Below are 27,239 nucleotides of genomic sequence, written 5' to 3'. Positions count from 1 at the left end.
ATATATGAGTGCTCTTTCGTTTTCGGTTTCATTCTCTTTAAATCAGCTCAATAAAGTTGTATGATAATAATAATAATAGTCTTGGTCAGAATTAGAGTCAGAATTATAGTCAGAATCACTTATCAAATATTATCTTCTTAATACTAATGGACAATCGTGTGTCACGTGAATATAAAGATATGTCCTGTATACTAATTGTTTGTACAGTGATACCGAACATTTTGCCCATTTTATTTTCTCTCTTTCTCTCTCGTTTTTTATTTATTTATTCATATTTAATTCTTATTCATTTATTTTATTTTATTTTATTTATATATTCTTAGTATTCATTAGTTGCTAACTATTAGCACTCAGATTTTCTATATTTTTATATTTGTTTTAATTTTATAGACGTCAAAAAGTAACAACAAAACAACAACAGCAAAAAAATAATAATATCATTATCCTCTTATTCTTCCTCTTCTTCTTGTTCTTATTCTCAATTTCAAATCGAAACTATCCTTGCCACACGCACTTGATTTAATTCAAGAAGTAGAATACGACAAGTATACAATCTATACATTCTCCAACAAAAAAAAATGCAAACTCCAGTACCTGAATTACAACTATCCGTCAATGACCTTCTCTACCCAAACAAGACAGCCGAAATACTTTTGGATAGTCTCACAACAGAACAATTAAATGCAATAGAACAAGCTCTTTACAAACTTAAGGAAAAGAAGCTGGCCCTTCAAAATCACCCTGTCATTTCACAACCAACAATATCATACCCAACATTACCACAAGAAGAACAAAACATAGAACAAAACATAGAACAAAAATGTGTAGAAATAAAATACGAAGAGATAAAACAAGAAGAAGTTGAAGAAGAAATGGAACAAGTCGACGAAATGGAAGAAGAAGACGATGAAGAAGAAGTCGAAGTCGAAGTCGAAGTCGAACTTGAAGCCGAAATCGAACAAGTCAAAGTTGAACAAACACTCATTCCAGAAATTTTATCATCCACAAATCCTTCAATCTGGGATTCCACTGCAGCACAAGTTGCAAAAGCACTCGCCCAGGCAATCGCAGAAACTCATCCCCATTTGTCTGACAATTCTCAAACCAAGCCACCTCTTCAACACGATCATATAAACGAAAGTCCTACTTCCTCCACTCATGAACCAGTTACTGAAGTTCGTGATGGTGTCGAATGGGTGAGCTTTGTATACTCTCATCGTCGGACACTCAAGAACTATAATATCCGGACAGATCTTGAAACGGTGGACCTGGCTACTATGGATGACAAGTTCAAAAGAGATAATTGTGTATGCATTTTTCTTTTTCTTTCTTTTTCTTTCTTTCTTCTCCTTTCAGGCCATTAGAATAACGGTTTATGCTGTGCTACCATCCAATCTCATATTATTATTTTGTTTTGTTTGCTTTATTTTTGTATGTAATTTATACATCTACACACACACATACAAACATGCACATGTACATACTGCATACTATGGACTATGGACTATATACGATCTTTACGCATATCTAGATATATCCGCGTGCAAATCTACCCAAAGATTCATATCGTGGAAACCGTTGGAGCTATGAAACGGAGTGCAATGTATTAGGCTGGCAATTGGCTTGGTTGAACCGAAATGAAATTGCTTCTAAACGGGGCCTAATTCAACGTGCAGTGGATTCATATCGGAATAGATATCCAAGCATGAGATCCCGTAGAGTTGCCCGACAGGAGAAATTATTGCGAGGCACTTTGCGCAAACGCAAACATCGAGAAGACACAGTCATGGAAAATGCGACAAAACACTCCAAGCCACCCGTACGCCAATGCTTGCCTTACACATCCACATCCATTCCAAGGCCTCTGGACTGGAAAGACAATAGCAGATCTACAACAATGTCCATCCTAGTAGGCCCAGGGTCACCTTGGCAACTAAAAGTCAATATTGAATCGGTTGCCTTGAGTATAATTGACCTTCAATTTAGAAAATCAAATTGTGTCTTTCCGCGTGCACTTTTGTTGGCGTCGGACGCGCCGTTTCTGTCGGATCGTAAACGAGACGAAGCCAAATGTAACGAGATTGGCTGGCAATTGGTAAACTTTTTTTTTTACATGTGTATTTGCATATATGTATATGTATATTTATATTGATATTGACATTTGTGTATTTATTTATTTATCTATTTACCATAGGCTTGGCTGAACCCTCATCAATTGGCCAACAAAAAGAATCTCTTGCAACAAGTTCTTGACACATTCCGTAACCATCATACTCCTCATCTCAGACCACGCAAATATTCATCCCGCGTACCTCTCACCTACCCCTCTCTCTCACTTCCTTCGCTTCCTATCGAACCTCATGCAGATGAAGACAACCACTCGTGCTTTAGTGGAACCACAGCTACACTCGACTTCAATGACTGCTTCTCTCCTCCCCCAGAACCAGAATCTCCCTGTGTGCACTCTACAAAGGAAGTCGTCCAAACCAACCAAACCATCCAAATCAAATCTGAATTCAAAAATGTGTTTGACTCTCTTCTTAGCTCCCTTCCCCTCCTTCAAGTCCCTCTTTCGTCTTCGTCTTCCTCCTCTTCTTCTTCTCCTTCATCTTTAGAGCCAATGCAGTCTGACGACGACATTAACGATATTGGCGCAAGTACAAATGCAAGTGGAAATGCAAATGCATGCGGAAGTGGAAATGGAAGTATAAGTGGATCAGGTCAAAGTTCAGCCAGTCCCCCTGTACCTGAACTGGCGTTGGCATTTGACACAATGTATCAGCATGCTTTGATGGTTCATTCTAATGACACCTTGTTTGGACCGACTGTGGAAATGAAAGATTATTGTGATGCGATAAAATACGAAGACGTCAGTGCAGGCATAGACAACTTTGAAACAAACCCACTTTTAAATCAATTATTTTAAGGAACAAAAAAAAATATAAGAAGAAGAAGAAGAAGTAGAAGAAGAAGAAATAACTGGAAACAAAAAAAAAAGCAAAAACAAAAACAAAAACAAAAACCTCCCAAAAAGAAATGTGTATATGTATATAAATGAAAACAAAAGAAAATGAAAGAAGAAGAAGAAGAAGAAGAAGAAACAATTGTCCTTAATCTTTAATATTATGCTCTTGCTTGTGTTTCTCTTGCAATTCTCTTAATGTATGCAGCTTCTGGACTTCTTGTTCGAGTTTAGCTTTCTCCTCATCTTTTTCTTTTATGTGTGTATAAATCAATAAAAGGAAAGAAGAGGGATTGATTAACAACAGTCTCTATTTGATTTGTGAATAAAACCTACCACGCCAATTCCACGACCTGCGCCGGAAAGGATGAGCTTCCGTATTAAAGACAAAATGATCAAGTGAAATGATATCTGGTGGGCTGAAGAGTAAATAAAGATATTTGAACGTCTCGGCAAAAAGAAAACTAGATACAATCAAGCAAGCAATCAATTAATCGAAATGAAAAAGAAAAGGTATGCCTGTTAGTTATACTGAATACTGTGTACACCAAGTTATTTACCTTTCCATCGAGTCTGCATGGTTCATGTAAGGGTGCTCTGCATTAGTATATTGTAATACATTACGCACAACTGCATAAGCACTTGGTGTCTTGCAGTGCTTCTCGATGGCTTCAAATATATCCCATCCCCACTCCTACAAAGAAATAATAATAATAATAATAATAAGAAAAGAGTGAATTCGGTCAATTAACCAATGAGGTGTGTTTGAATAACAATAACAATAAATCAAAATAATCAGTTCCTTACCTGATACTTTGGATCACCTGTGATTCGATACAGTATGTAAATACTCTCGACTGTCTCTGGTCGTAAAAGATATCTCCAGTCGATGATTCGCAAATGATCAGAAGCAAGTACCATGGGTCCCAATACATAGTTTTCGGGATATAGCTCTTCCTCAGGGACCTGGGCGGGAGGAATTGATGGGGGTGGAGGGATTGTTGCATTTGGCTTAAACCACCAGTTTCTAGCATAATCAAGTTCTTCTTTGGTTCGGTTGTAGGTCAGTCTGTCGTAAGGTTCCGTGCCTGCTATAGACCAAATTTCGGGACTAAGGCCAGTATTCGTGTGGCGATACATGTACACACAGGTTTCTAAAAGACCTTTAGCCAATATCATGTCCTGTGGTCGATCTAGTACTTTTGCGCCCATAGCTAACATGCCAGGTACAAAACAAGTCTATTGTAACATCGTGTATTTTTTTTTTTAAAATAAATAAAAAATAAATAAATTATTAATTGATTTCTATAGTAATTGTTGTTGTTGATGCTGTAGATGATGATCACACATCTATTTTCTTACCAAATGATCCATGTAGCTGTCTGGTGTGCGTGTTATAGAATTATAAGGAGGTAGATAAAGGAGAGGAGTCCCTGATAATTGGCGTAGCATGTGGTGTGTCATACTATCAATTGACTCGGTGTCTGGGTAAAATTAAATAAAATTAAATAAAATTGAATTGAATTAATACTGATATTGATAAATACAAAAAGGTAATAAAAGGTAATAGATACTTACACATGCGTGCATATTGGGGGTTTTCGCCTTCGACCAATAAATGTTCTTTAAGAAAGTACTAAGGTTATACATATATACACACACAATTAATTAAAGCATAAATAAAATCTTCAATTGTTTTCTTACCTCAAAAGCACTGTCGCCCATAGCACCAAATGACACCATGGCTTATAGAAACAAAATGTTAACATCAATATTTTATTTTCTGTCTTAATTGTGTGTTGTTTTATGCCTTACATTTCTTAAATCTTCCTCTGGTATCCATTTCGGAAGGATAAAGTCCTGGGATACGAAGGCCATGTTCGTACCCCATTCTGTCCAACAGATCAGTAATTGCTTGTGCCTAGCATGTAAATAAAAGAATAATAAGAATAATTTGTATTATTTGGTACATATATTTTGTATATATATATATATGTGTGTGTGTACCAATTGAATATTATTACGACTACTATATTATTTATTGAAAATGATATAATAAATACATAAATACATAAATCAATTCTTACCTTTTCCTGATATACCGGATTTCCAGTATGCCTTGTAAGCATCATAAATTCCAACTGGACAGTACCAGCCTCTGCAAAAAAGGTATTTTGGTTTGGTGATTTTTTTCTAACATTTTGGTTAATGGTAAATTTTATAGCCACAGAATAATAATAATAATAATAAAGTAAATTAACAATTTTCTCGGGAACAACAACGAAATCAAAGCAAACTTTAAAAATAATGATAATTCCTATGTCTATGTCTATAGATCCAGATACTTGTTGTTTGCTTACGTGGCTGTGTTCCAATGATGGTACGGCAATCCGGAGGGTGAATCGAATGCAGGCAAAAGAGTATTCGCTAAACTGATTGCCTTGTCGAGTAAGACTGGGTATTTTTGTTCAGAAAGTTCATATGCACTCAAAAACCCGCCCAGGTATCGGATAGTCGATTCAAACACGGATATATTCTCATTAATCGTAAAATTAAGGGCTGTGATGTTTGTTAGGGCTAGCTCAACTTCACTGTCGAGTTCCATTATCAGGAGAGTGCTGAGGGAATCGACCAGCGTTGCGCCCCAACCGCCGAATGGATTGTGAGATTTGTTGGAGATTGGCATCAGCTCATCAGCCCCCATTGCGTAGGTTTCTGTAGGAATTTAGACATTGCGCTAAAAATAATTCTCACACACACAAATACCCATATATAATAATAGTAATAACGCTTACTGTAACCAGTCCAGCCATGTAAAAACGCCTTCTTAACTAACAATCGGCGCTGTTCGCATTTCTCAACATGGTGGAGTGGTGGGGTGCCAAACGAACGTTGTATTGGTGGTATATTTGTCTCGAAATCAGTGTGGCCTTTGAGAGGATCAAACGGTGGTGGAGGTGGTGGAGGTGGAGGTGGTGGAGGAGGAGGTGGAATCACAGGCTCTGGATTTTGCTCTGGTTCCAACTCTGGTTTTGGCTTTGGTATTGTGGATTCAAAATACAGGCTTGATTCGGATCGAGTTGCATACCAAACCTGACACAGCAATAGACTGGCTATAGCGATAAGTATAATCAGTCTCCAGCGGTGGGGTACTCTTGAGGTGTATCCAAGCATCTCAAGAAAGACCTAACCAAAGACTGTAATAAAATAATATATATATATATAAAAGAGAACAAAAAGAAATAAGAATGAAAAAAAAAAGGAGAGAAGATATTCTGGGGATTTTTTTTTCTTTTCTTTAGAAGGCTTACTTACTTTGTGTATCACATACACATACGCCATGAGGGTGTTCATTTTTACCCTAAAAAAGAATGTAAGCATAAACGGATAGCTTTTATATATATTTATTAAAGATCTCATCTCATCAAACATGCTTAAAATCAATGCTTATTGATATTATTCTATACCAGCCAATCAAATGATTTAAGATGTGGGCTAATATTAAAGTGCCTACTTAATGTGTATTATATTATTGGCTAAAAATATATATGAGTTTTAATTCATTTGTAAGATAGAGGGAGGGGAATTCTGTTTGAAGCCTTGGGCTTTTTCTTTGCACTCTTACATTAGAATTAAGATTTATTTATTTTTTCCTTTGTATTTCTTCAAGTGATTTGTGCTACATATTATATATACATATTTTATTTATTTTATAATATCAGTACAATACAGAGTACACTGACTTTAATCAAGCCAAAACACAAAATCCAAGTGAGCAATGTGCAAGCCAAAAAAGGAATTAAAACAAAAAAGAGAAGGAAGGAAGGAAGGAATATTTTGTGCAGTGTCTATTAAAAGAGATTACTAGATATTAATAACTATGCATAAAAAATAAAATAAAGGGTGTCTTTAATCATCCTACAAAGTTTTAGAGTAATAAAAAGTGGAGGAGATGGGGGTTTTGCTATAAATATAAATGAATTTTGTTTACTGTAGTTTGTATGAATTAACTTGTGGGTTGATCTTTCTTGCTTCTTTGTGGTCAGCCTTGTTAAAGACTCTTAAATTTGGTCTTGAACTTGGAATCACTAGATGGCATATATAAATATATATATAATGTGTGTGTATGGGTTTTTATAGTCAATAATCAACTGATGATAGTAATGGGTCTATATGATATAATTGAGGTCAATGTAAGGTGCGCAGTATTTAACCCCATTATTTATTTATTTATTTATTTATTTATATGGTTGTTGCTCACGTAAATATTGCTTCTATTTTTATACAATACACAACATATAAAGAGTGAAGAAGAGTAAGAGTGAGAGAATGATAAACAAGTGCTGTTTAACAGGATTGTTATTGTCCAAATTTTGATAGTTTCCATAAATGGGCAATATAGGTATTTACATTTTTTTTTGCAACAAGCAATTTTCAACTGGTATAAAAAAACACACACAAAAATTGACTTCTTTCTTCTAGATCAACCATTGTTTATTACTATTACTTTTATTATTTAAAGAAACGCACATACACACTTGTACCATATATTCCTACATATAATTTTACCGTATGGGAAGCACAATTTCAAAAGTCAACCATGGCTTAAAAGCCTCTCTTCTGCCTTCGGAAAAGACCCGAAGAGGACGCACTAGTCCTACCGTAGGCTGCATTGATTCTCAAAAGCCTCTTAATGCCAAACCATCAGGACGCCACAAACCCAAAGACAAGAAATCGATCTCTGTCAAAAGAAGAAAGCCGAGATACAAGAAAGTAACCAAGAGCATGGTTGGTAGACCATCGAATTTCAAGCACATTGGACATATGGGAGCAAAAGACACCAATATTAATCCTGTAGAGGTAAACCCTTGACTACCCCCTTTCTTTTGATTCTTATTGTTTGCTTTTTTGTTTTTTTGTTTGTTTGATTGGTTGATTTGGAATACATTATATATTTGCTAATCATAAATAATATTATTATTATTATTAGGCTAATATATTTTCTGCACAAATGATGGATATTTCTACTCAACTTAATACCCCTATACGGCCAAGACAAATAAAACCTAAAAACAACAACAACAACAACAAGAAGAGTTTACCTCGGGCAGCCAATGATTACTACCAGTACAACATCATCAGCAGCAGCAGCAGTAGCAGCAACAATTGTAGAGGCTCAAGAAAGCCAGTAAATAGTAATATCCTATTACTGGAGCCACCATCATTAAGGACCCTTATGGCCTAAATTACCATTATATTTATTCTTATTTTTCTATCTATAATTATATAATTATTATTAGTATGTGTACATATTTATTTATTTATTTATATATATATTCTGTATTCTACTTATTTTAAACTACTACTATAATAATAATCTTTACACCTTATTTTAATATATATATATTTTATACACACAATAATATCATAAGCATTGTCTCCAAAGAATGACGTTTTGATAGGTCCATAAACACCCATGAAAATGAATTTATCTTTACATATACAATCGATCAAATGTTAACCGATTAATCCTGATACTAGATAAGTGATCAATGGATCATCATGTATTAGGAATGTCAATTTACACCCTTAAATTTTAGAATAACTTGAGATCAACGTTTCATAAATAATATCTTATGCTTGTATAAAAAAAAACAAAAATCAAAAGGTCTTATCTATCTATTTCCCATTTTATTTTATTTTATTTTATTTTGGGTCAATTATCATTTATCATTTCAATACATTTTACTTCACCTCACCTCACCTCATCAAAGATATAAAACAACAATAAGCAAGTGGTTCGAGGAGCAAGTAATTGGACAATCTTTTAATCTATTGAAATGTATTGTCATGAAGTTTAGTTGTAAACAGTACTACAAAAAAAAAGGCTTGACTTATTATGTAGATGATGTTAAATAAGGACCAGATGCGTAGCAATTAAGGTAAACCGAGCAAGTTCTATATAAATATATATGTGGGGATATTAAAGTGCTAGAATACAAAACCAAGACAGCCTTTTCATCCTAAAGAGTGATAGCGGCACAGACCTATCCGAACTGTTTTTAGTTCCGGTACGGACTGCATTACTACAACCTTTACCTTTTGGAAATAAGTGTATCTGACACACAAAATGTGGAATTGAACCAAACAAGATGGTACCAAGTTATCCCGATTCGACATCTTTGAGGTACAAATGAGGAACGGACCGATTCAACTGGCTTCCACTCATTGTGATTGGTCATTTTTTGTCCATTATTGATGAATGTTTCTCCGATCTTACCCTTACCATCCCCCTCCCCCCCCTTGACTTTTTTTTTTTTTTTTTTTTAAAAAAAAAACGTAAAATTTGTACATTTATAGCAAGGATATTTCCTTGTATTTTTTTTTTATTTCTTTCTTTCACTTCTTTATATCCCCCCTTTTTTTTATATTTACTATTCTTGTTTTACTTGAATACAATTTGGTCTAATGAAGCTTTTCAAATCAACTCACAATTTTGGTTACGAATGGAGCCTTGTGTCAGCAGCCAACTGGCAGAAATATCCAAACGAGAATTGCCCTCATGTACGCCATGTCGATGTGTTAAATCGTAAACTTGACCCCGAAACAGGAGTCTTGATAACTGAGAGACTCTTGACAGTAGAACAGAATGTGCCTCGTATAATTCTTAAGGTAAGCAAATAAACGAAGGATATAAAAATTACTCGAGGGGTTTACTTTGTATAACTAATCAATATATGTTATATGCTCTTAATTGTTTAATAGTTACTTGGCACTGATGAAACTCAATATGTTCGAGAAATATCTACAATCGACCCACGTAAAAAGACCCTGACAATGCAAAGTGTGAATATCACAACATCTCATCTTCTCACAATTGAAGAAGAAACTACATACTATGAACACCCGGAAGATAAAAAACAGTAAGTAATCTTTAAAGACATTAAAGACAAAGAGAGGAGGGGAGGTGATGACATAATCCTTGTGTGTCTATATATATATATATATATTGTACATTTTACTTACTGTTTTTCTCTTGTTTTTATTAATTTTTAATTAATTATCATTATCGTAGAACACAAATGTCGCAGCAGGCCACAGTCTCTGCAGGTAGTTTGTTGTCTCGATGGTCAAACATGGTAGAAGACTTTTCACTCAATCGATTCAAGCACAATGCGGCAGTTGGAAGAGAGGGATTTTGTAAAGTATTGGAACGATTTGTAGTTATGGCTGAACCACAACCTACAAAAGAATCTTTTTAGATATTTTTCTTTTTCTTTTATACATATATACATATACACACACATTACATAACAACTTCATTTCTTACAACATACTTCTTCTTTCCTTCATCAAGACAGAAAAGATAGACAATATAAAAATAAAAAATATATAGCACAAAACAAATGCAATTATTAGCATTGGCATTGGCATTGGCATTGGTATTGGTATTGTCATTACAACTACTTTTACTATTCATTTTATTTGATAAAGAACAATCAACATCAAATCTCTGTATATTATTACTATTATTTTTGATCAAATTAATATTGTATATATTGTATATCTGTATACAAAAGATCTCACAGGATGAAAATCTTGAGACAAAAATCAAAGCAAGGTGATTGGAGCCCACAAACGGGCATCCAACCTTCTTTCTTTTTCTATATATATATATCTAATTTTTTTTCCCCATCTTTTATATATATACTTTTTTTTTTCTTACTACAAAAGAAAGAATAATACTAATAATATGATGATACTTGATAAGTACGAGGACTTTCTCGTAAAGAATGCCTCTCAAATCACCAGTATCGAATCCTCCCTTCGTTCATTAACATATATATTACCAGGTGTGTACTGGCAAGAACAGAAAGGAAAAGAGCTATCCTAACACAATATTGATACTAATATTGTAAACAAAAAAAAAACGAAAAACGTAAAAGGTCGATTCCAAGATGCCGAATTCGCTTCTCAGGCCAGTAAGTAAGTTTAAACACGCTAAAGCCAACAAATCTAATTTATTTGTCTAACATTATGTAGTCTATGCAGCCCTTCACCTCATCGGTCTTCACCACAATACTATCCTGCGTCGTGCTGCACGTCAACATGCACAGGAAACCCACACTCAATTGACAGAAGAAACAAAGTTTAACAAATATTTTCTTTACTGGACTAATCGGTCTGAGATCTACAAAAGAACATCTGCACTATTGTCAGTCATTCAATATACTCAGGTGTTGACAGAGATGGCTGTGATGAAGCAATGGGGTAAAAAAGCTCAATGGCGTTGGATTGCTTCGGTTGAGTCATTAAAGTATGTCTAGCTAGTCATGTTTTCTTTTCTTTTTCTTTTTTTTTTGACTGACACATAAGCACGTGAAAATAGGGCGATATTAAAGCTCATTGTCCTGCATGTGACGTCTCATCGTATGAACTTATCACCCACCCACTTACAACGCAACGTGGATCCAGCTACCTTGGTGCCAACCATAGCACCAAAGGAACCAACTACCTGGACAGCCAAGCGTACAGGCAAACAGGTTCCTGGAATTGCATCTACCGTCTCTCTTGATCCAAAAACCCAAAAGAAATACACTGATGTTACAGATTATCTGCTGTCTAAAGTCCTCACACCAGAAAAATTACGCAAACCAGAAGACATGGTTCACACATTGTCACCTCTTGGACGTCTAGGTGAAATACTGGCCATTTTGAGACCATTGATCTACGGTGAGTTTTAATACATTACGTACATATACATGCATTCATGCATGCATACAGACATGTATATATATATGTGTGTGCGTGGAAAGGAAAGGAAAAGGAAGGAAAGGGGCTCTTTTGTTAAAAGCATAATTCTTCTTCTTTGGGTTTTGGGGTGGATTGAACAAATACTAGTGTTTTCGATTCTTCGATTTGGCAAACGATCATGGACACCTTGGATTCTTTCCCTCTTGGCTGAGATTGGGTCTCAATTGGCCCTTTACAAGTCATTCAATACCGATGGCAATCCCTCGATGATGCCACTCGAGAAACAAGAGTTCTATAGACGTATACGCGCAATGTGGTACAACCTCTTGAGAGGCGCATTCTACACGTACATCACACGGTAAGTATTTCTATATGTGTATATCTATCTATATATATATATATATGTGTGTGTGTGTACCGTGTATTAAACGCGTTCTAATCCAATGTATTCTAGACCTCGCTTTGAAAGATTCTGCAATTCTGTCGAAAACAAAACACTCATGTCTATCCCAGGAAGTAAATGTCACAATTTTATTTATTTAAACATAACAAAAAAAAACGACAATATATTCACTCTTTTTTCTTTTCTCTTTTAAGGTATCTTGCGAGACTATCTCCCTCTGTGGGAAAAGATCTATTTCTACACCTCTTCTTCGTAACTGTAATTGTAATCGTAACACGAAAAATAAAACAACACAAAACAAAACAACAACACAAATACTTGGATAGCTTATACTTGTTTTTTTTTAAAGAAAGAAATAAACAATGAGGATGACGGAACAAAGAGTGAGTAATTTGGGATCAAACTATTGTGTAAAACTTTTGAAAGAGTAAATGGCCTGTGGTTCGACACCAGGACTTTGTGTATCTTTGATTAAAAAGACCAATGGAGAAAAAGAAGAAGAAAATGCTGTTTCAGTACAGGGATGACGGGTATGCAAGAATTAGAGTTTGACTTTTTGCTATTATCTTTATTTTACCTTCATTTTTCAAATACTCATCAATATATCCCATTTTTGCACTCTCAAACATCTTTAACTTATTACAATCTACGTTATTTGCACCAAAACTTCATTTTGTTGTTCATAGGTTAACCTTAAAAAAGCTTGACTTTTATTTTTGCATTTGCTCTGCCAAGTAAATTTATGTAGCATTTTATTACAAGCCTTCCAATACACGCCTAAAAGACACAGAAATAATGTTCGTTGAGATACAGAAGGGATCCCCAAATATCAACACAACTTGTAGCCAACGCCAATAAGAAAAAAGGGAATGGTGCTATTTCCACCACGTGGATTTACTATATATATATATTTGTTCAAAAAAAAAAAGAATACACTTGGGACAAATTTAAAACACCTGTAAACATGCCTCGTCCAAAAAAAAAGAGTAAAGATCGAAAGGGCGCGGCTCAGGGATCCAAAAGGTGGATTTGCTAGAAAAGTTAATGACAATAAAGATGTGAATGAGGAACAAGTCCCTGTGGAGGATAAAGAACCTCAAGAAATGACAGTTACTTCAGATGTGAATTTCAACAACTTGCTCAAATGGCATGACATTGTTGACAAACCCGCTCGTCGTACATACACAAAGACATCGAGAACTACAGAATGGAGGAGACGAAAGGCAAAAGAGGCATTGACTGCTCAAGGAAATCAACAAATAGACCAACACTTTCTTATTAAAGACCAACAGGAAACCGCAGACCAATCGACCGAAAGTATCGATAAACAACCCAAAGGGCCACCTATTGACAAGCTTGCCGCAATCAAGCTTGCCCACCAGGATATCATAAAGGAAATCACTCCATACACTCGTATAGGTCCTGCTTCTCGGGCAAAAATAACCATATATGAGCTCTGCAAGCTTTCATCAGTCGAGCGCTTTTTTCGGCACAGAATAGCAGGCGATAAGAAAATGAAAGCATCCGAAAAAGCATCGGCTGAGGTCTGGCTAAACGAAAGCACTTACCGCCCAGCTTTAATCAGAAAATATGCAGATGAATACATTGAGTTTCGATCAATTAAATCACCCTAACAATGAAAGCAAACAACCCATTCTTTGCTATATATAATGGGTGGGTGAGGGAGTTTTTTTTTCTCTTTTGGTTTGCAAGGCGTTCCAACGCCAAAAGCCATTAATATATAATCCAATTATTATGATGAAGAAGTATACCGATGTCTTTTATATTAATGTTATTGATGATCAAATATATATATAAATGTTTATTTACAAGGCAGAAACGGCGAGTTTTGGTAATAATAATATCACATAATGGAAATATGACTATAGCACATTTATCAACTGATTAAGTAGAGCATGCTCTTTTACATCCATGTGTCAATTTTCTGCTAAAATTACGGGAGACAAGCCAAGTGACTATAGGGCAAGTCAGAACAAATAGCGTCTTGAAGAATAAATCATTCACTAGATAGATATTTTGAGTTGTACTGGATATCATTTTGTCACTTTCAACTACTGATATAACTTATTTTATAAAACTCTAGCCGTAATTTAACATTTTGACATCCATTGTGATGAGATAAAGATCATTTATTTCATTTTTTGTGCGTCTCTCTTTCACACACACAGTGAATTTGTCAGTATACCGTGTCCTTACCATATTTCCCTAGAATTATAATTAAAATAGAGAGAGAGAGAAACACTTTGGATAATTCATAACAAGCCTTTAAAAAATAATAGTTATATCACATGTAAAAAGCCAGCTTATAAAGTAGCATATACTAAAGACATTTTTGCCAGCAAAAGATCATCTCTTTATTAACCCTAAATTTTTTATGTTCTTGCTGCACTTCTATATCGGTTGACAGTTGGTGATTATGCTTTGTTTGTTTGCTTTGCTTTTTTTTAAGCTTAAAAAATTGATCTAAAAGGTCAACTTATAGATTGGGTATTTTCAGAGATGTCATATCAATACAACTAAACGGTTTCAATTGCTGCTCTAACGCTTGTTTTTCATCAAAGGCTTTAGCATCCAATCTTCCTACATAACCACAACGCCACGTAGTATAGCCTCGAAGCAAATCTTTTCTCCACAGGCGCCTGGGCTCCCATCCATAATATCCTCGTTTTATAGTTGAACGACTGAGGAAAAGCTGCCGCGTATGGGGAAATGATTCTAGATATCTTTTAGCATAGCTTTCTTCGGTTTTTCCAAGCGCACGTATCATTGCCTTTGGCTCAGTCGAGCTGTTTAGATAAGTGTGGAACCATGTTTGCTTAGAGAGACCCCTAGGAACACAATCACTATTGAGGGAAGCGTCACATGTCTGCTCAATGACCATCAAGTTGATCAATACCGCCTTTTTTTCATCAAAGTTGTTGGTGTGTTTACGGTACTGAAGGCTTCCGTGCGAGCCTTGAGTATCATCCAATGAATAGTATTGTACGCCATGCATGTGAAATATTTCTAGATTTGTGTAGGGCATCTCACAGTAAAGGCTTCCTGTGTCTTTCCGAGCCTTTCCGAATATCTTTACATTCTCCAGAGTCATGGAAGACAAGTTTCTACAGCGTGAGGATAAGTAGCTGAATAGACCCGAATTTACTTTTGAATTGGAAAGGGATAAAGTAATTAGGCCATGAGAAGGTGTATCAGATCCACTTTGGTTGGCAAAGACACACGGAAGATCCAGGCTTAGGTCTTCCAAGGAAATACACTGGTCCAAAATGACATCCAGAGCAAGACAAACATCAAACTTGAGCAAGCTTAACTTGGTGAGTCGAGGGTATATCGAAAGGGTTATTGGGGTCGTACACTGGAAATTTAATCGAATGTCTCTTTCAATTATCAAGGTTTCGAGACTTTCTGAAAATGATCCGGCGCAGCTATCGATGATGTTACGTGTTCCTCTTGCCCCGCCCATTCCACAGTCCATATTGCAGTAGATCGCTTTCAAGGGCACCTTTAGACCGTGAAACAACTTGAGAAGGATCACGGCCGGTGATCCTTCTCGGAAAACACATTTCTTTAGGCTAATTTCTTTGAGGTGTGCGAATGGAGACCGGATAGTCGAAAGCATAGAGCCTGCTCGAGACCAATCTTCAGGTCTTCCGTTATGGTGATATTCAACATTTAATTCCATGAAATTAATGTTCGGGGCCTTTATAGCAAAGTAGTACAACCACTGAGGGTTTGTGTATCGGGTGTCAGCGCACAGGGTGGTAATGTTGCTCGTGGGGATAATATTTTTGACATGTGTCACTTCATCCGTAGGTATGGCGTCAAATTGTATGTTCATTTCTAGTTTATCCAGCCGTGGAAAACACACGGAGATGGTTTCGATATCTTTCCATGTGTAAGTCATCTTTCTGAAACTTGTGTATTCTGATATTGAGAGTTGTTTAAGCCGAGGAAAGAATGAAAGGATATGTACTAGTCCATCGAGCCCGTTGGTTATAAATGGTTTGGGTTGCTGGACGCTCAGCGTCTCTATGGATCCCCAGAGATTCCAATATGCTGTGTCTTCGAGTCGCATTGTTTGTAGCATCTTACACTGCATGTGCAGATGCCTCAGGTTCTGGAAATGATGTTGCAGAACAGAAAGTTGCTGGTGGCTTATGGAAAAGTAACATTTCAGCTTTAGTTCATACACAAGATGGCCGTGCGTCTGAAATATGTTTTGCCGCTGAGATGATGAGTTGCAGATGTATTCAACCTTAGTCAGACTACTGATAGAGAGAGTTCCCCACAAAGCTTCTTGAAATGGCAAGGTCCAGGCTTTGCAAACAGTGGTATAATCATTGACCCCTTTTGTGGGTAAATATCGACCAATGCAGGCAAGGATTTCGTAGGGTAGTTCAGATGCCAGCATAAGAAAAAATACGAGAGAGTGAAAAGAAGAGTAGATTGTTATTATTTTCTGTTTCTTGTCCTGGGTCACTGAAGGGTTTTTAATGGTTTCATCTTGGCGGAGAGACAAGCAATGGAGTAGCTTTTCCCTTGTCAAACCATACTAAATGGAAGTACAAGTATCAAGAGAGCCAGCCCAGGATCAGTGGTCTTTCAGTGCGTAAAAATAAGGCGTACATTGTGCAATCTGGCTTTACCATCAAAATCTGATTAAATTTGATCGAATATAGACGTTTCTTTTGGATATCAATTATTACACTTTTTGTGTATGCTCAAGTAGCATTTTTTTAAAAAAAAATTACTCTCATATATGAGCATTGTTTTGAAAATGTGCCATATATCTTGTACTTCAAACACTTGTGCTAATATTGTACTTTATACACTAGCTTAAATAATCGGAATTACCATAAACTCTTTCTCGGGAAGGATAAAAGAAAAAATATCGTTTTTGGATAATGACTGGTCAGATGGTTATACATGCTTTGCTTTTGAAAGGCTTGAAAGAATGAGAGGTATTTAATCCAATCTTTAAAGTGTCAAACTAGCTATACTATTATTATTATTGTTATTGTTATTGTTACTGTTGATTATACGCTTGTCTTTCATGACTGGTCTTACACTGTAGATTGATTAAATAAGACAAGCAATATGATGAAACTACATTCACCCGTTAGCTTTTTTTTTACCACTAATAACAATATTGTACTAACATTCTTTGGGCCGCTATATATTTTAAAAGAACTTTATACAAAGAACGCAATCTTTAAAGCTTTGATATCCCAGGTATCCATGCCATTCCGTATGTCTTTGATAGCAAATTTATCACACATCTGTATAAAGATCGTCTCTAACCCCCCCCCCTTTTTTTTTTTAAAAAAAAAAAGATCCTGTCAAAGCTTAGATTAGGAAGACATTGTATACACGTGCTTGATGCTCATCATATCAATATGTAATTTTACTCGTCCATTCAATCAATGTTTGAATTTATGGCATAGAGTTATACTATAAAAATATAGCGATTTGGTCTTCACAGTTTGCGCCTAGGTACGCCACCAAGAAATATAAATAACCAGACAAGCTCATTAATATCGATCGGCTTAACATCGGGATAGTAACCAATTGTCAAAAGAGATGCAAGCTTTTTTTTGGGGGCTTGAGAGATAAGATAGATATAGACTTATTAAGCTGTACAACCAAGAGGTTTTAATACTATTAATTGTTTATATCTGGTGTTGAATGGCTGAAAGACAAATAGATGATTGGATTAAGAAATAAAGGTTTGTATAAGCAAGATTCTTATAGATATGCTTTATAATTATCGGAATTCAGTACGGACTCGGAAGAAGATAGTCTGGCTAATGCCTAACCTTACTATGACACTTTCTTTTCTTTTAACTCTTTTGCTGGGCAGCCTGGCTAAAATTAAACCTTATTTGATTTACTGAATAGAGTCATTTAAAACATTAAAGCTGTGTCTGCATTTGATAAATCTTGTCTGTTTTACTTGAGATTCAGTAATTACTATCAGAACAATAAAATTCTATACTCAATTTTTGAAAATACAAACCTTCATATAAACCTCCCAATGTTGCATTGAATCAAAGGACAGCAAATGAAAGTAAATAATGACGACTTTGACGTGGAGTTATATAATAAGCGGCTATATACAGTTTATTCTAATGGAAAAACATTAATTATGATATTTTACTTATATATATTCCAGTTTGAGCCCAAATTTTTCTGATGGTGCAATTGAAAAATTGCAAAACACTTGGAACAAAACGCTGTAGATATGACCACTTCTCGTAGTACTGTTTAGAGCTTCAAAAAGTTTAGAGTGTATCAATCAGACAAGCTCCAGTCCCCATCCTCTGTGAAGATTAATCGAGAAAAAAATTCAGCAAGGGTTAGTGCTGAGCCCAGAGAATGCCAGAAAATTGACTTGATTTACAACCAATTGTGTCTTTCTTGAGGAATCAAATCTGTCATTAATTTGAAACAAAGTATTACGATTTAGTCAATGAAGGGAACTCTTACAATAATTACTAGCACTACAACTAAAGCAAACACAGACGCAACTTCGATTTTAAATAAAATACTAGAGCTCTAAATTATAGATAGTACAAAACAAAGTCAAAATGATTTAGTTATTTTTTTTAAAAAAAAAACACACACACATATCAAAGGGCAATATTATATGTGAAATCCAATTATTTAATTTTCACTTGCCGACATTTTTTTTGCTACTTTATTTGCAGCACATAAAAAATAGACCGTTTAGTAAGATTTTTTTCTAAAGTAAGCTTCTAATTCCGAAGTGATAGAATTTTGCTTTTTTGATTATACGACATTAGGAGAAACAATATATTAAAACACCGTCACATTTTTTTCTGTGTACGAGAACTGCTAGCCTCACAAAAATGCCACGCTCTCAGGTGTTTTTAAATTACTAAAAACGTCTTAGACCGTTTGAGTTCCAAAAATGCCCTGCAATCTACCAAAAAGAATGGGCATTTGAAATTTAAATTAATTATTTTATTTTACTTTACTTTACTTTTTTGCTTTTTTTTACAAGTTTTCAATTAGCCTTTAATTTTTTATTATTATTTGATAACAAGTAATTGACCCTCCTTTTTCAAATTATAATTTTATTTAAATATTATACTGCAATGCAATTAAGGTATTTGTGATTGATTTTGGATTAGTATCTCAATATTAGAAAAAATAGATACTGCGAGAGTTTTATTTATTAAAAAAAAAAGTTAAAATAATATTCGAGGTGCTCGAAACTGATTTTCGGTTAGAAACTTAAGATTAGAAAAAGTGGATACTGTGAGAGTGTTATTTATTAAAGAGATAGAATAATATGCTTATTTACATATCAATCGATAAAGACTCTTTTTCTTACTATTCAATTTAGCTCTCTTAATATTTGTACCTCCGCTGTGCCATGTCTGGCACTCAAAAAGCTTCCCACACACACACACAATCTACCCACACACACACAAATCCACCCACATACACATACAAATCTACCCACATACACACACATCTTTTTTGTGATGAATTTATAGACCTATATAAATAATAAATAATTAACACTTTTTGGAAGTATAGCTCTTCCCCACGCCCCCCTCAAGCTTTATGTACATCTTTGCTATAAAAAGTTTAGCGACTATATATTACAAGTAATGTGTAAAAATGAGTCGAGCAGTTTATTAAATTGATAGTAGACTTTAAGCGATGTGGTTGTAAAATGATAAGATTTTCAGAATTTAAAGGCAGAGTCTAAGTCATGTAATTATATTCCAACTTTTTAAAGGCATAGACTTGATAGATATGTCACTGGTTTATAGTGTATTTTGTTTATAATCAAGATTTTGGGGATTTCGGTCATTCTTTTTGAAGGGAAGCTCTTAGCACCAAAAGAAAATGAAGAACACTACATGCCTGACAGCTTTAAAGAAAGAAAAGTCCAAAATATTGAAATTTATACATAGACACAACGTTTTATATTTTTATTATTTTAATTTTTTTTTAGTCATGGATACCAATGCTGCGGTGAGATTTACTGATTCTTGAGGTGAATTTCTTCACCTCAGCATCAGCATCCTTAGCATCCAAAAACTTGCTATAAGCCTCAATATACCTCCAGGTCTTCTTATAAAATCTCCTGATCATGGTAGGAGGACCAGTCACAGGAGAGGCACCGTCCAGTAAGGATGGGAGATTCTTTTCCAACGACTTGAAAGAATAGTCGCAGTTTAGGCGAGCCACACGTTTGGCTGCACCCCAGTAACGCTCGATCCAATTGCATTCACAATGGAACTTTGGGTACAGCTCGAATATGTGACCAGGCACTTCTACAATCTCTTGAATGGCTGTCTTCTGTCCAGCAAAGTCAGGTTGAAAGGCCAAGAGGTGGCGGGCACAGAAGCAGTGATTCTCGGCTTCCTCTCTATTGCAGTCTATTCTCCATTTTCTGGAAAGATTGGATATATCCAGTTCAATCCAAAGTCCACGCTCCTGAAGAATCCTTTGGACGCCAATAAACTGCCTCTTCTCAATCGGCCCCTTTCCTTTTCTTCCAGCTTCAGTAACTGTCTCATAAAACGATTGAAGGATGATGCATCCATCCCTCAAAAACGCAATCTCTTTGAAGTGAAACTTATCATTTTCTGTGACGAGTTTCGACTTCAAAACCATGCGGCTGGCAACCAAGGCATCTGAGGCATACACCGTGTGGTTGCTGCTTTGGTCAAACAAAAAAAACACCGGTGCATCCCTCGTGCAGACTTTCGAACAGAGGGATGGCATGCTTCTTAAGCTGGTCAAACATGTCTTCGCTTGTCCAGTAACCTTCATATGCGGCACCAACGTTAAAGATCTTGCAGGATACCCATCCCTTCACTCGCATGGTGCCGTGGCAAGCACATTGGAACTCGCCCACCATAAGGACACGACCTTGCCCTTTCTTGCGGGTGTGGCTTTCGTTCTCTTCAAGCCACACGTCTACCTTTCCACCATGCGCGTAGAATGTGGACTCGTCATGGGTTACCATGACCAGCTTCTTCTGGTTCTCCGAAAGAAGAGGAGACACCTCGATCTCTTCGTTTTCCCTGGTAAATTCTGACATATACTCCTTGTATGCCATCATTCTTTTTGCCCATGCATGACGGTACTGGACAACGTCTTTTCTCTCATCTCCATCATACTATACGTCCTGGTTGTTCTTACAGTGGAAGTACCCCAGGCTCTCATGCATTTCCATGCTGTGCTTATGGCAACGTTGCCTTTAACACTAGGGCATGATGGAAAAAAAATTCGAGGTACTTTTCCAACTCCGCAACAGTTCGTCTTTCCGCTTTTTGAGCATGAAGCCAAACGATTGCTTCTTTTTCAAGACTTCATCGTCTACAGTTGAAGACCACTTGGAATACTTGTCCTGTTGATGTTCGGACATTATTTCAAGCTTAAGAAGTTCTTTTGTCTAAGCACGGGCTGTTTCTCCACGGTACTTGGAAGGTGATTTCCAAATGATTTCGGCTGCTCTTGCAGATGCTTTAATTTTTCCAGGGCTTTCCAAAAGGCGTCTGTAATAATTCTTTATAGTGACGAGCTTATTCACTTCGAATAAGGACGTCTTGCTCGAGTTTTTTTTTGACGGTTGTGTTTTGTTACAAATTAATTCAAAGGTGGCATGGATCTCTTCGAGTCTCTAATCCTTCATAGGCTTCAAAATATCTTTAGATTCAATTACAGATGAGGCTGCTGGGACAGGAGCTGAGAAGCCAACATCAGCAAGTGTTCAGATCATTTTGTCTTTACTCGCTTCTGGATCTTGCGCTGCTTCTCTTTTGCTATGCAGAATTATCGAATAAGAGTTTTCTTTATATAATACACGCGGGTTCTTTTCGGAATCAGGCTTCCATGTCAGGAAGCTTTCAAGATGTGCATCCAAATTTAGGAGCTCTCGGTCGTTCTCTTTTACGAGTTGATCTTCTGCGAGCTCATTTTCTGCGATTGTATTCTTGGTACTATTGGTAATAATCGGGAAGATCGCGCTGAATTTTTTGCCAGCTCTTCAAGGTATCTTAGAAGTAAGGCTGGAGTGAGAGTTTTTACGACGTGCTTTTTAAAAGTTTGTTTTGGTAGAGGCAAAAGTATCTGCAAGACAGTCTTAATAAAAGGAATTGTATACTCCGCATGCTAAACACATGCTAAATTGGGGTATACAATCCTCTTCATCTGTTGTTGGATATGGGGAATCAAGTCTTAATACTTTTCTTCCTTTTACTATTAAATTGAGACACTAGGTTTTTTTAAAACGTAAAGAACTTTTTCAAAAACATCAAAAAAGGAACTGCTCGCTCATGCCCATTAATAAACACTTTCTCTATGTCTTTGAGTGACCAGATTTTTAGTCTTGACATTTTCAATAGTTATTTCTTTTTGAAGAACAAGACATAGGATTCATGGTTTTACCTTCGTACCAATCAATAATATGTCCCTATAAATCCTTTTAAAATAAAAAAGAAACACTCTGCATACTGATTTTTGAATGTCTGTAAGATAAATTGTATATAGGCAAAACAAAAAACAAGGTTTTATTGCTGGATCAAATATATATTATTACTCTTAGGTACATATATCTTTATAATATAAAGTTTTCAAAGCAGCAACCTTACTTTATTATTAGTATTATTGGAAGATACTATAAATTTTCAATAAATTCACCTAACACTAATGTTCTGTACCTCAGGTACTAATACAACGCTAAATCAATATCTGTTATATACACACCGTACATTTTAACGCTAGTTTTCATATTGATGAGTTTTGGGTTTAGTTGAAGGCTAGGAATATGAGTATTGGGCGTTTACCTATGTAATAATTACAAATTTGATATATTATATAGATTAAATACATCATCAACATTACATACGTTATATTATAGTACATACGTTAAGATACTTTTTTTGGGGGGGTTTTTTTTTGGGATATATGACCTCACTGTATTTGTTTCTTTTGTTTTTATATATACTATATGCAGACTAATGGAAAATACTGTTTTGTAAATACTCATTAAAAGATCAGCTTTCTTCTATTTCTCTTTCAAATCCATGTACAATATAGTTTTTTAGGTATTCATATTTCCAAACCACACAATATTGCACAGGATGAAGCTTTCTTTGTGACTTTGTATTATTTTCGCAGCTTCTTGATGTCATATTTGGGCTTCGGTATAGGATCTATATTGTGTAAACGATAGTCGTGAGTGCGTATATGTAGGGTATGTTTATTTAACTATTAATCTCTAAGACACAATAATAAGAAATAAAGAGAGTCTTACAGAGCAGTTGAAAAAGCGTGGTGATTTTGTAGTCGTTTGCAGAATATCAGCGTTTGCATCCATTTCAGGCTTATTCGGCTCAAATTCCATTATACTTATTATTGTAGCATCTTTCACTTGATACGTATTGTGAGCGTTTTGGCGGTAATTACGCTCTAAAACATCTTTGTTGTGCAGTGCATAATATCGTACATTATACAAAAACAAGGAATCAATCTGGGTGTGAGACATGTCGCACTCAAAAGAATTTTCCTTTCCTTCTTCGATGTGTCCAAAAACCTTTACGTTCTCAAGTCTCATCTTCAACAGTTTTCTGCAACGTAAGGAAACATAATTAAACAGTTTTGAGTTAACATTTGTGTTTGTGAGTGATGCGGTCTTTAGCCCATGTGAAGAGAAAGCGGTACTGGTACGGGTACGGGTGCTGACTGTAACACATGGCTGGTCGAGTATCAAGTCCTTTAAAGCAGGGCATTGATTCAAAATATCGTCCAAAACAATGCAGGCTTTGATTTGGCGCAGCTGTAGTCTCACAAGACAAGGGAAAAAATAAAAGCACATCGGAAACGTGCACTTGAAGCTTGCAGAAAATCTGGATATGATATTCATGTTTTCCATAGTTTTTGAAAATAATCTTCCACTTTTTTCAACGATACTTTGGACGGCCTGCACTGTCGTAAAATCGCGTCTCATATCATATGTGAGTGTTGTGAGAGGTACTTTTAGTCTACAAAGCAAATCCAAGAATGGGACATAATATTCGCTGGTCGCACAGTTTTTTAATTGTAACGTTCGAAGGTTCTCAAACGGGGAGGGCATGGTTGTGATCATGCCTAGCATATTTGACCACTGGTTACACGTTCTTAGGTCAGGAAAGTCGATATCTAAGTCCAATGTATGGATCCTTGGAGCTTTTTCTGTAAAGTAGTACAGCCACTTGTGGTCTGCATTACTGACAGCTACACACAGGTGTACAAGGGAATTGATCGGATTGATGTCTTTTGAAAGGGGCGTATTATCTATGGCCCTGAGTCCAAAAGCGATGTTAATCTTTAGCTGTTGTAGATGCTGAAGAGGCTGTAGAATAATTTCTAGGTCTTTCCAGGTATATGTTGCCATTTGGATTCCGAGATTCTCATCGACTACTAGCTGCTTGAGCTTAGGATAGAAGGAAAGTATGCTTACAAAGCCATGGAGTCCGTTTGTTACAAATAACTTTGGCTGGAGTACACTCAGTGTTTCCAATCTCTCCCAAAGCTTCCAGTTAATTTTATTACTGCTAAGAGCTGTTGGCAATATACTGCAGTTTATGTGAAGATAATTTAAATTTTGGAAACAATTCTGTAGAACAAAAAGCTGCTGGTAGGATATTTCAAGCCGAAATTTCAAGGACATTTGGCGCACAAGATGACCGTTGGTTCTGACAATACTTTGTGCGGGAATCGATAATTTACAGATATTTCTTAGTTGGCTAGTGTTTTCGATACTGAGACTTTCCCATAATACTTCTTGAAACGGTAGTGTCCATGATTTGCAAACGAGTGCGCATTGTCTTGAGAAGTCTTTTGATAAATGTTCTGCGATCTTGAGAAGAATTTCATACGGTAAGTTAGATGGCAGCATAGTATTATTAAAAGAGTAGAAAATAGTAGAAAGAAGAGTAGAAACCAGGTTTATAATTTTTTGATTGTTTGCATACATGTGTACGTGTGCTATTACGAGTATCAAAAACATAATATATATATACTATCATCCTCAGCCACACTCGGATCTTGTCCGATGTGTACATTGTGGCTGTTGAGTACATTATTTTCTCATGATTAGATTATTAATATCAAAATCTGTTATCCAATTCGATGTTTTGTCAAACATATATTCTTGCCACAAGCAGTTGGCAGTAACTTTACAAGAGCATAAAAGAGAGATAGAGAGAGAAATATATAATTATCTCTGTGATGACTTGTAGGTAGCACATTAAGTCGAAAGAGGCTGTTTATAGTTGAAGTGGAACAAAAAGAAAGGAAGGAAAAAAAAGATAAGCATTAAAGTTATATTAAATCACTACTACAGCCAATGCTCAATATAGTGATCTTAATTTTGAGACTTTTAGTCCTTTCCCTGTTAACTTTCTATATTTGTTTTTAATATAGTGATAGTAATAAAAAAACCAAAGCTACAATATACTACTGTATCAGGCGATTGATGTAATTTTGATCAATTATTTGAGGAAACCATGTCAAACAGCATTTAAATACGGATTACGATGCACACCATCAATTTATTCACACATTTAAAAACACTACTTAACATGTCTGTATTTAATCTTCCATTTTGATCAAAATAAGCATTTTTATTTAACAAATCTTCGTTTTAGTGATGAATTCAATAACTCTTCAAGGTATAACGTATTGCTTAAACTAAATGCGCTTTCAATGGTGCTATACTGCTGTTAAGTAAAAGTAAATAAGCTAGGGTGTGAAAAGCAGAAAGGTAGTTACTCTGAATTAATTTGGTGAAATAAATAGAAATTACTATGACCGTTGGTATTGACCCTCACAATATTGCAAAAAAGAAAGATCGCATATTATACTGTTTTACACCACGTATTTAAAAGTAAAAAGCCATTGGCTTCTCATAATAGATCATTCGAAGGAGTATTTGATAGTAAAGTCAAAGCCAAGATAATTTCAATAATAAAAATAGAGTGTATATATATACTCATTATTGCAAACAGTTTATTGTATGAATTACAGTCTATGCGTACACAGACATGCGTTCATACCATTCTCTTAAAGACTTTCCTCTGTTTGCATCATCCAATATTCTGGAAACAAATAATTCGTAATCGATAGCGTCCACGATCCTCAATTGAGAAGCCAATACAATGTCGGCCCATCCAACTAGAAGTGAATATTAAAACAGTGTTAAGTAATAAAAATAACAGATACAATAGTTTTTAATAGCCAATACGGTACCTTCAGATCCAGTCAAATAAGGAGTCTCTGCCAGAGTCTTTCTGAAGTCTTTCAATACATCTTGAACTGCCTTAATGCGATCCTCTGGATTTCCTGTAAGCTGCTCTAGTGACATTCCAAATTTGAATTCACAATCCTTTTTGAACTTGGCCTGCGAGGCCTCATCGCCGTATGCCTCGAATATTTTTAATCCAACAATACAGGTGAGATTAAGATTCAGGCCAATATCTAATGTCTTTTGGATAGATGTGTGTAGCTGCTCGTTTCCATGGAATACACTAGGGGTTTCGGGATATGTGGCTTCCAAATACTTTGCAATTTCGAAAGAATCCTGAATAATCTTGTTTTTCTCAACATCTATAATTACAGGTACAGTAGGAGTCTCGCCAGTCTTGCTGTAAGAGTAAAGAATAATGATGAGATTAGTAACTATATGTGTGTATATATATACATGCGCGCTTTACAGTGATAATATAGTAAAATAAAATATAGACTTACGTGATATCCGGAATTATAGTATGAACTTCTTGAAAAGTAACCCATTTTGTTTCATAAGAAAGACGCTAAAGGTGGTTTAAAACGTATTAGTTAAAAGTCGGATGAGTGTGGGTATATATATTGATATTGATATTGATATTGATATTTTGCTTGAGCACTGGGGATGATGGAGGGGTACCTTTATATTCAGTGTATAGCGTGTCTTGTTGGTATTTAGAGACCAACTTTTCTCTCCGAGAGCTGGAAGACGGAGATCATAAAATTGGATAGGCTTCGTAGACATAATGTAGATAGATGGTAAAGAGGTGTGAGAAACTAAAGAAT

General features: G+C 35.6%; 11 protein-coding genes across 11 annotated transcripts; 5 read left to right on the top strand and 6 right to left on the bottom strand.

Moving 5' to 3' along the window:
* Window positions 1–525: 525 nt before the first annotated feature.
* Window positions 526–3,267, top strand: PHYBLDRAFT_184795 (hypothetical protein). Its single transcript, XM_018438990.1, has 3 exons — window positions 526–1,307; window positions 1,532–2,095; window positions 2,195–3,267. Exons 1-3 carry the CDS (start codon window positions 579–581, stop codon window positions 2,924–2,926), a joined length of 2,025 nt encoding a protein of 674 aa, XP_018297568.1. The 5' UTR covers window positions 526–578; the 3' UTR covers window positions 2,927–3,267.
* Window positions 3,268–3,317: 50 nt separating this feature from the next.
* PHYBLDRAFT_87573 (glycoside hydrolase family 47 protein) lies at window positions 3,318–5,941 on the bottom strand (the record flags this gene model as incomplete). The annotated part of the gene is made up of 10 exons (XM_018443667.1): window positions 3,318–3,426; window positions 3,523–3,656; window positions 3,770–4,201; window positions 4,325–4,446; window positions 4,541–4,598; window positions 4,667–4,707; window positions 4,778–4,883; window positions 5,050–5,155; window positions 5,323–5,677; window positions 5,758–5,941. Coding segments are annotated over 10 exons (1,647 nt in total), but the record flags the coding sequence as incomplete, so codon positions are not given.
* Window positions 5,942–7,534: 1,593 nt separating this feature from the next.
* Window positions 7,535–8,207, top strand: PHYBLDRAFT_58575 (hypothetical protein; the record flags this gene model as incomplete). Its single annotated transcript, XM_018440356.1, has 2 exons — window positions 7,535–7,822; window positions 7,953–8,207. The coding sequence occupies 2 exons, from the start codon at window positions 7,535–7,537 to the stop codon at window positions 8,205–8,207; spliced, it is 543 nt and encodes a 180-aa protein (XP_018297566.1).
* Window positions 8,208–9,430: 1,223 nt separating this feature from the next.
* On the top strand, window positions 9,431–10,224 carry PHYBLDRAFT_107019 (hypothetical protein; the record flags this gene model as incomplete). Its single annotated transcript, XM_018427973.1, has 3 exons — window positions 9,431–9,634; window positions 9,728–9,885; window positions 10,038–10,224. The coding sequence occupies 3 exons, from the start codon at window positions 9,431–9,433 to the stop codon at window positions 10,222–10,224; spliced, it is 549 nt and encodes a 182-aa protein (XP_018297565.1).
* Window positions 10,225–10,552: 328 nt separating this feature from the next.
* PHYBLDRAFT_58573 (hypothetical protein) lies at window positions 10,553–12,375 on the top strand (the record flags this gene model as incomplete). The annotated part of the gene is made up of 7 exons (XM_018440355.1): window positions 10,553–10,583; window positions 10,909–10,944; window positions 11,006–11,279; window positions 11,352–11,695; window positions 11,864–12,074; window positions 12,171–12,232; window positions 12,314–12,375. The coding sequence occupies 7 exons, from the start codon at window positions 10,553–10,555 to the stop codon at window positions 12,373–12,375; spliced, it is 1,020 nt and encodes a 339-aa protein (XP_018297564.1).
* Window positions 12,376–13,083: 708 nt separating this feature from the next.
* On the top strand, window positions 13,084–13,753 carry PHYBLDRAFT_58572 (hypothetical protein; the record flags this gene model as incomplete). Its single annotated transcript, XM_018440354.1, has 2 exons — window positions 13,084–13,105; window positions 13,176–13,753. 2 exons carry the CDS (start codon window positions 13,084–13,086, stop codon window positions 13,751–13,753), a joined length of 600 nt encoding a protein of 199 aa, XP_018297563.1.
* Window positions 13,754–14,616: 863 nt separating this feature from the next.
* On the bottom strand, window positions 14,617–16,551 carry PHYBLDRAFT_58571 (hypothetical protein; the record flags this gene model as incomplete). The annotated part of the gene is made up of 1 exon (XM_018440353.1): window positions 14,617–16,551. One exon carries the CDS (start codon window positions 16,549–16,551, stop codon window positions 14,617–14,619), a length of 1,935 nt encoding a protein of 644 aa, XP_018297562.1.
* A 566-nt stretch (window positions 16,552–17,117) lies between these two features.
* PHYBLDRAFT_58570 (hypothetical protein) lies at window positions 17,118–19,541 on the bottom strand (the record flags this gene model as incomplete). Its single annotated transcript, XM_018440352.1, has 6 exons — window positions 17,118–17,208; window positions 17,660–17,741; window positions 18,298–18,400; window positions 18,627–18,695; window positions 19,183–19,189; window positions 19,528–19,541. The coding sequence occupies 6 exons, from the start codon at window positions 19,539–19,541 to the stop codon at window positions 17,118–17,120; spliced, it is 366 nt and encodes a 121-aa protein (XP_018297561.1).
* A 585-nt stretch (window positions 19,542–20,126) lies between these two features.
* Window positions 20,127–21,552, bottom strand: PHYBLDRAFT_162583 (hypothetical protein; the record flags this gene model as incomplete). Its single annotated transcript, XM_018434657.1, has 4 exons — window positions 20,127–20,815; window positions 20,865–21,303; window positions 21,327–21,382; window positions 21,423–21,552. The coding sequence occupies 4 exons, from the start codon at window positions 21,550–21,552 to the stop codon at window positions 20,127–20,129; spliced, it is 1,314 nt and encodes a 437-aa protein (XP_018297560.1).
* A 27-nt stretch (window positions 21,553–21,579) lies between these two features.
* Window positions 21,580–25,065, bottom strand: PHYBLDRAFT_139553 (hypothetical protein; the record flags this gene model as incomplete). The annotated part of the gene is made up of 4 exons (XM_018430248.1): window positions 21,580–21,807; window positions 21,850–21,872; window positions 21,918–22,119; window positions 23,443–25,065. The coding sequence occupies 4 exons, from the start codon at window positions 25,063–25,065 to the stop codon at window positions 21,580–21,582; spliced, it is 2,076 nt and encodes a 691-aa protein (XP_018297559.1).
* Window positions 25,066–26,196: 1,131 nt separating this feature from the next.
* On the bottom strand, window positions 26,197–27,198 carry PHYBLDRAFT_139552 (hypothetical protein; the record flags this gene model as incomplete). The annotated part of the gene is made up of 4 exons (XM_018430247.1): window positions 26,197–26,342; window positions 26,418–26,812; window positions 26,916–26,980; window positions 27,094–27,198. 4 exons carry the CDS (start codon window positions 27,196–27,198, stop codon window positions 26,197–26,199), a joined length of 711 nt encoding a protein of 236 aa, XP_018297558.1.
* Between the last annotated feature and the right edge of the window lie 41 nt (window positions 27,199–27,239).

This window comes from Phycomyces blakesleeanus (genome assembly GCF_001638985.1).
Source record: "Phycomyces blakesleeanus NRRL 1555(-) unplaced genomic scaffold PHYBLscaffold_2, whole genome shotgun sequence".
NCBI lineage: Eukaryota > Fungi > Mucoromycota > Mucoromycetes > Mucorales > Phycomycetaceae > Phycomyces > Phycomyces blakesleeanus.
The sequence above is the reverse complement of the archived record's forward strand: the minus strand, read 5'-3'. Positions and strand labels throughout refer to the sequence as shown.

Excerpts from the sequence above, each read along its gene's own strand:
- PHYBLDRAFT_184795 (XM_018438990.1), top strand. The coding sequence starts at position 579 with ATGCAAACTCCAGTACCTGAATTACAACTATCCGTCAATGACCTTCTC. Across the intron at positions 1,308-1,531 it reads AGTTCAAAAGAGATAATTGT|ATATATCCGCGTGCAAATCT; the intron begins GTATGCATTTTT and ends ACGCATATCTAG. Across the intron at positions 2,096-2,194 it reads ACGAGATTGGCTGGCAATTG|GCTTGGCTGAACCCTCATCA; the intron begins GTAAACTTTTTT and ends TATTTACCATAG.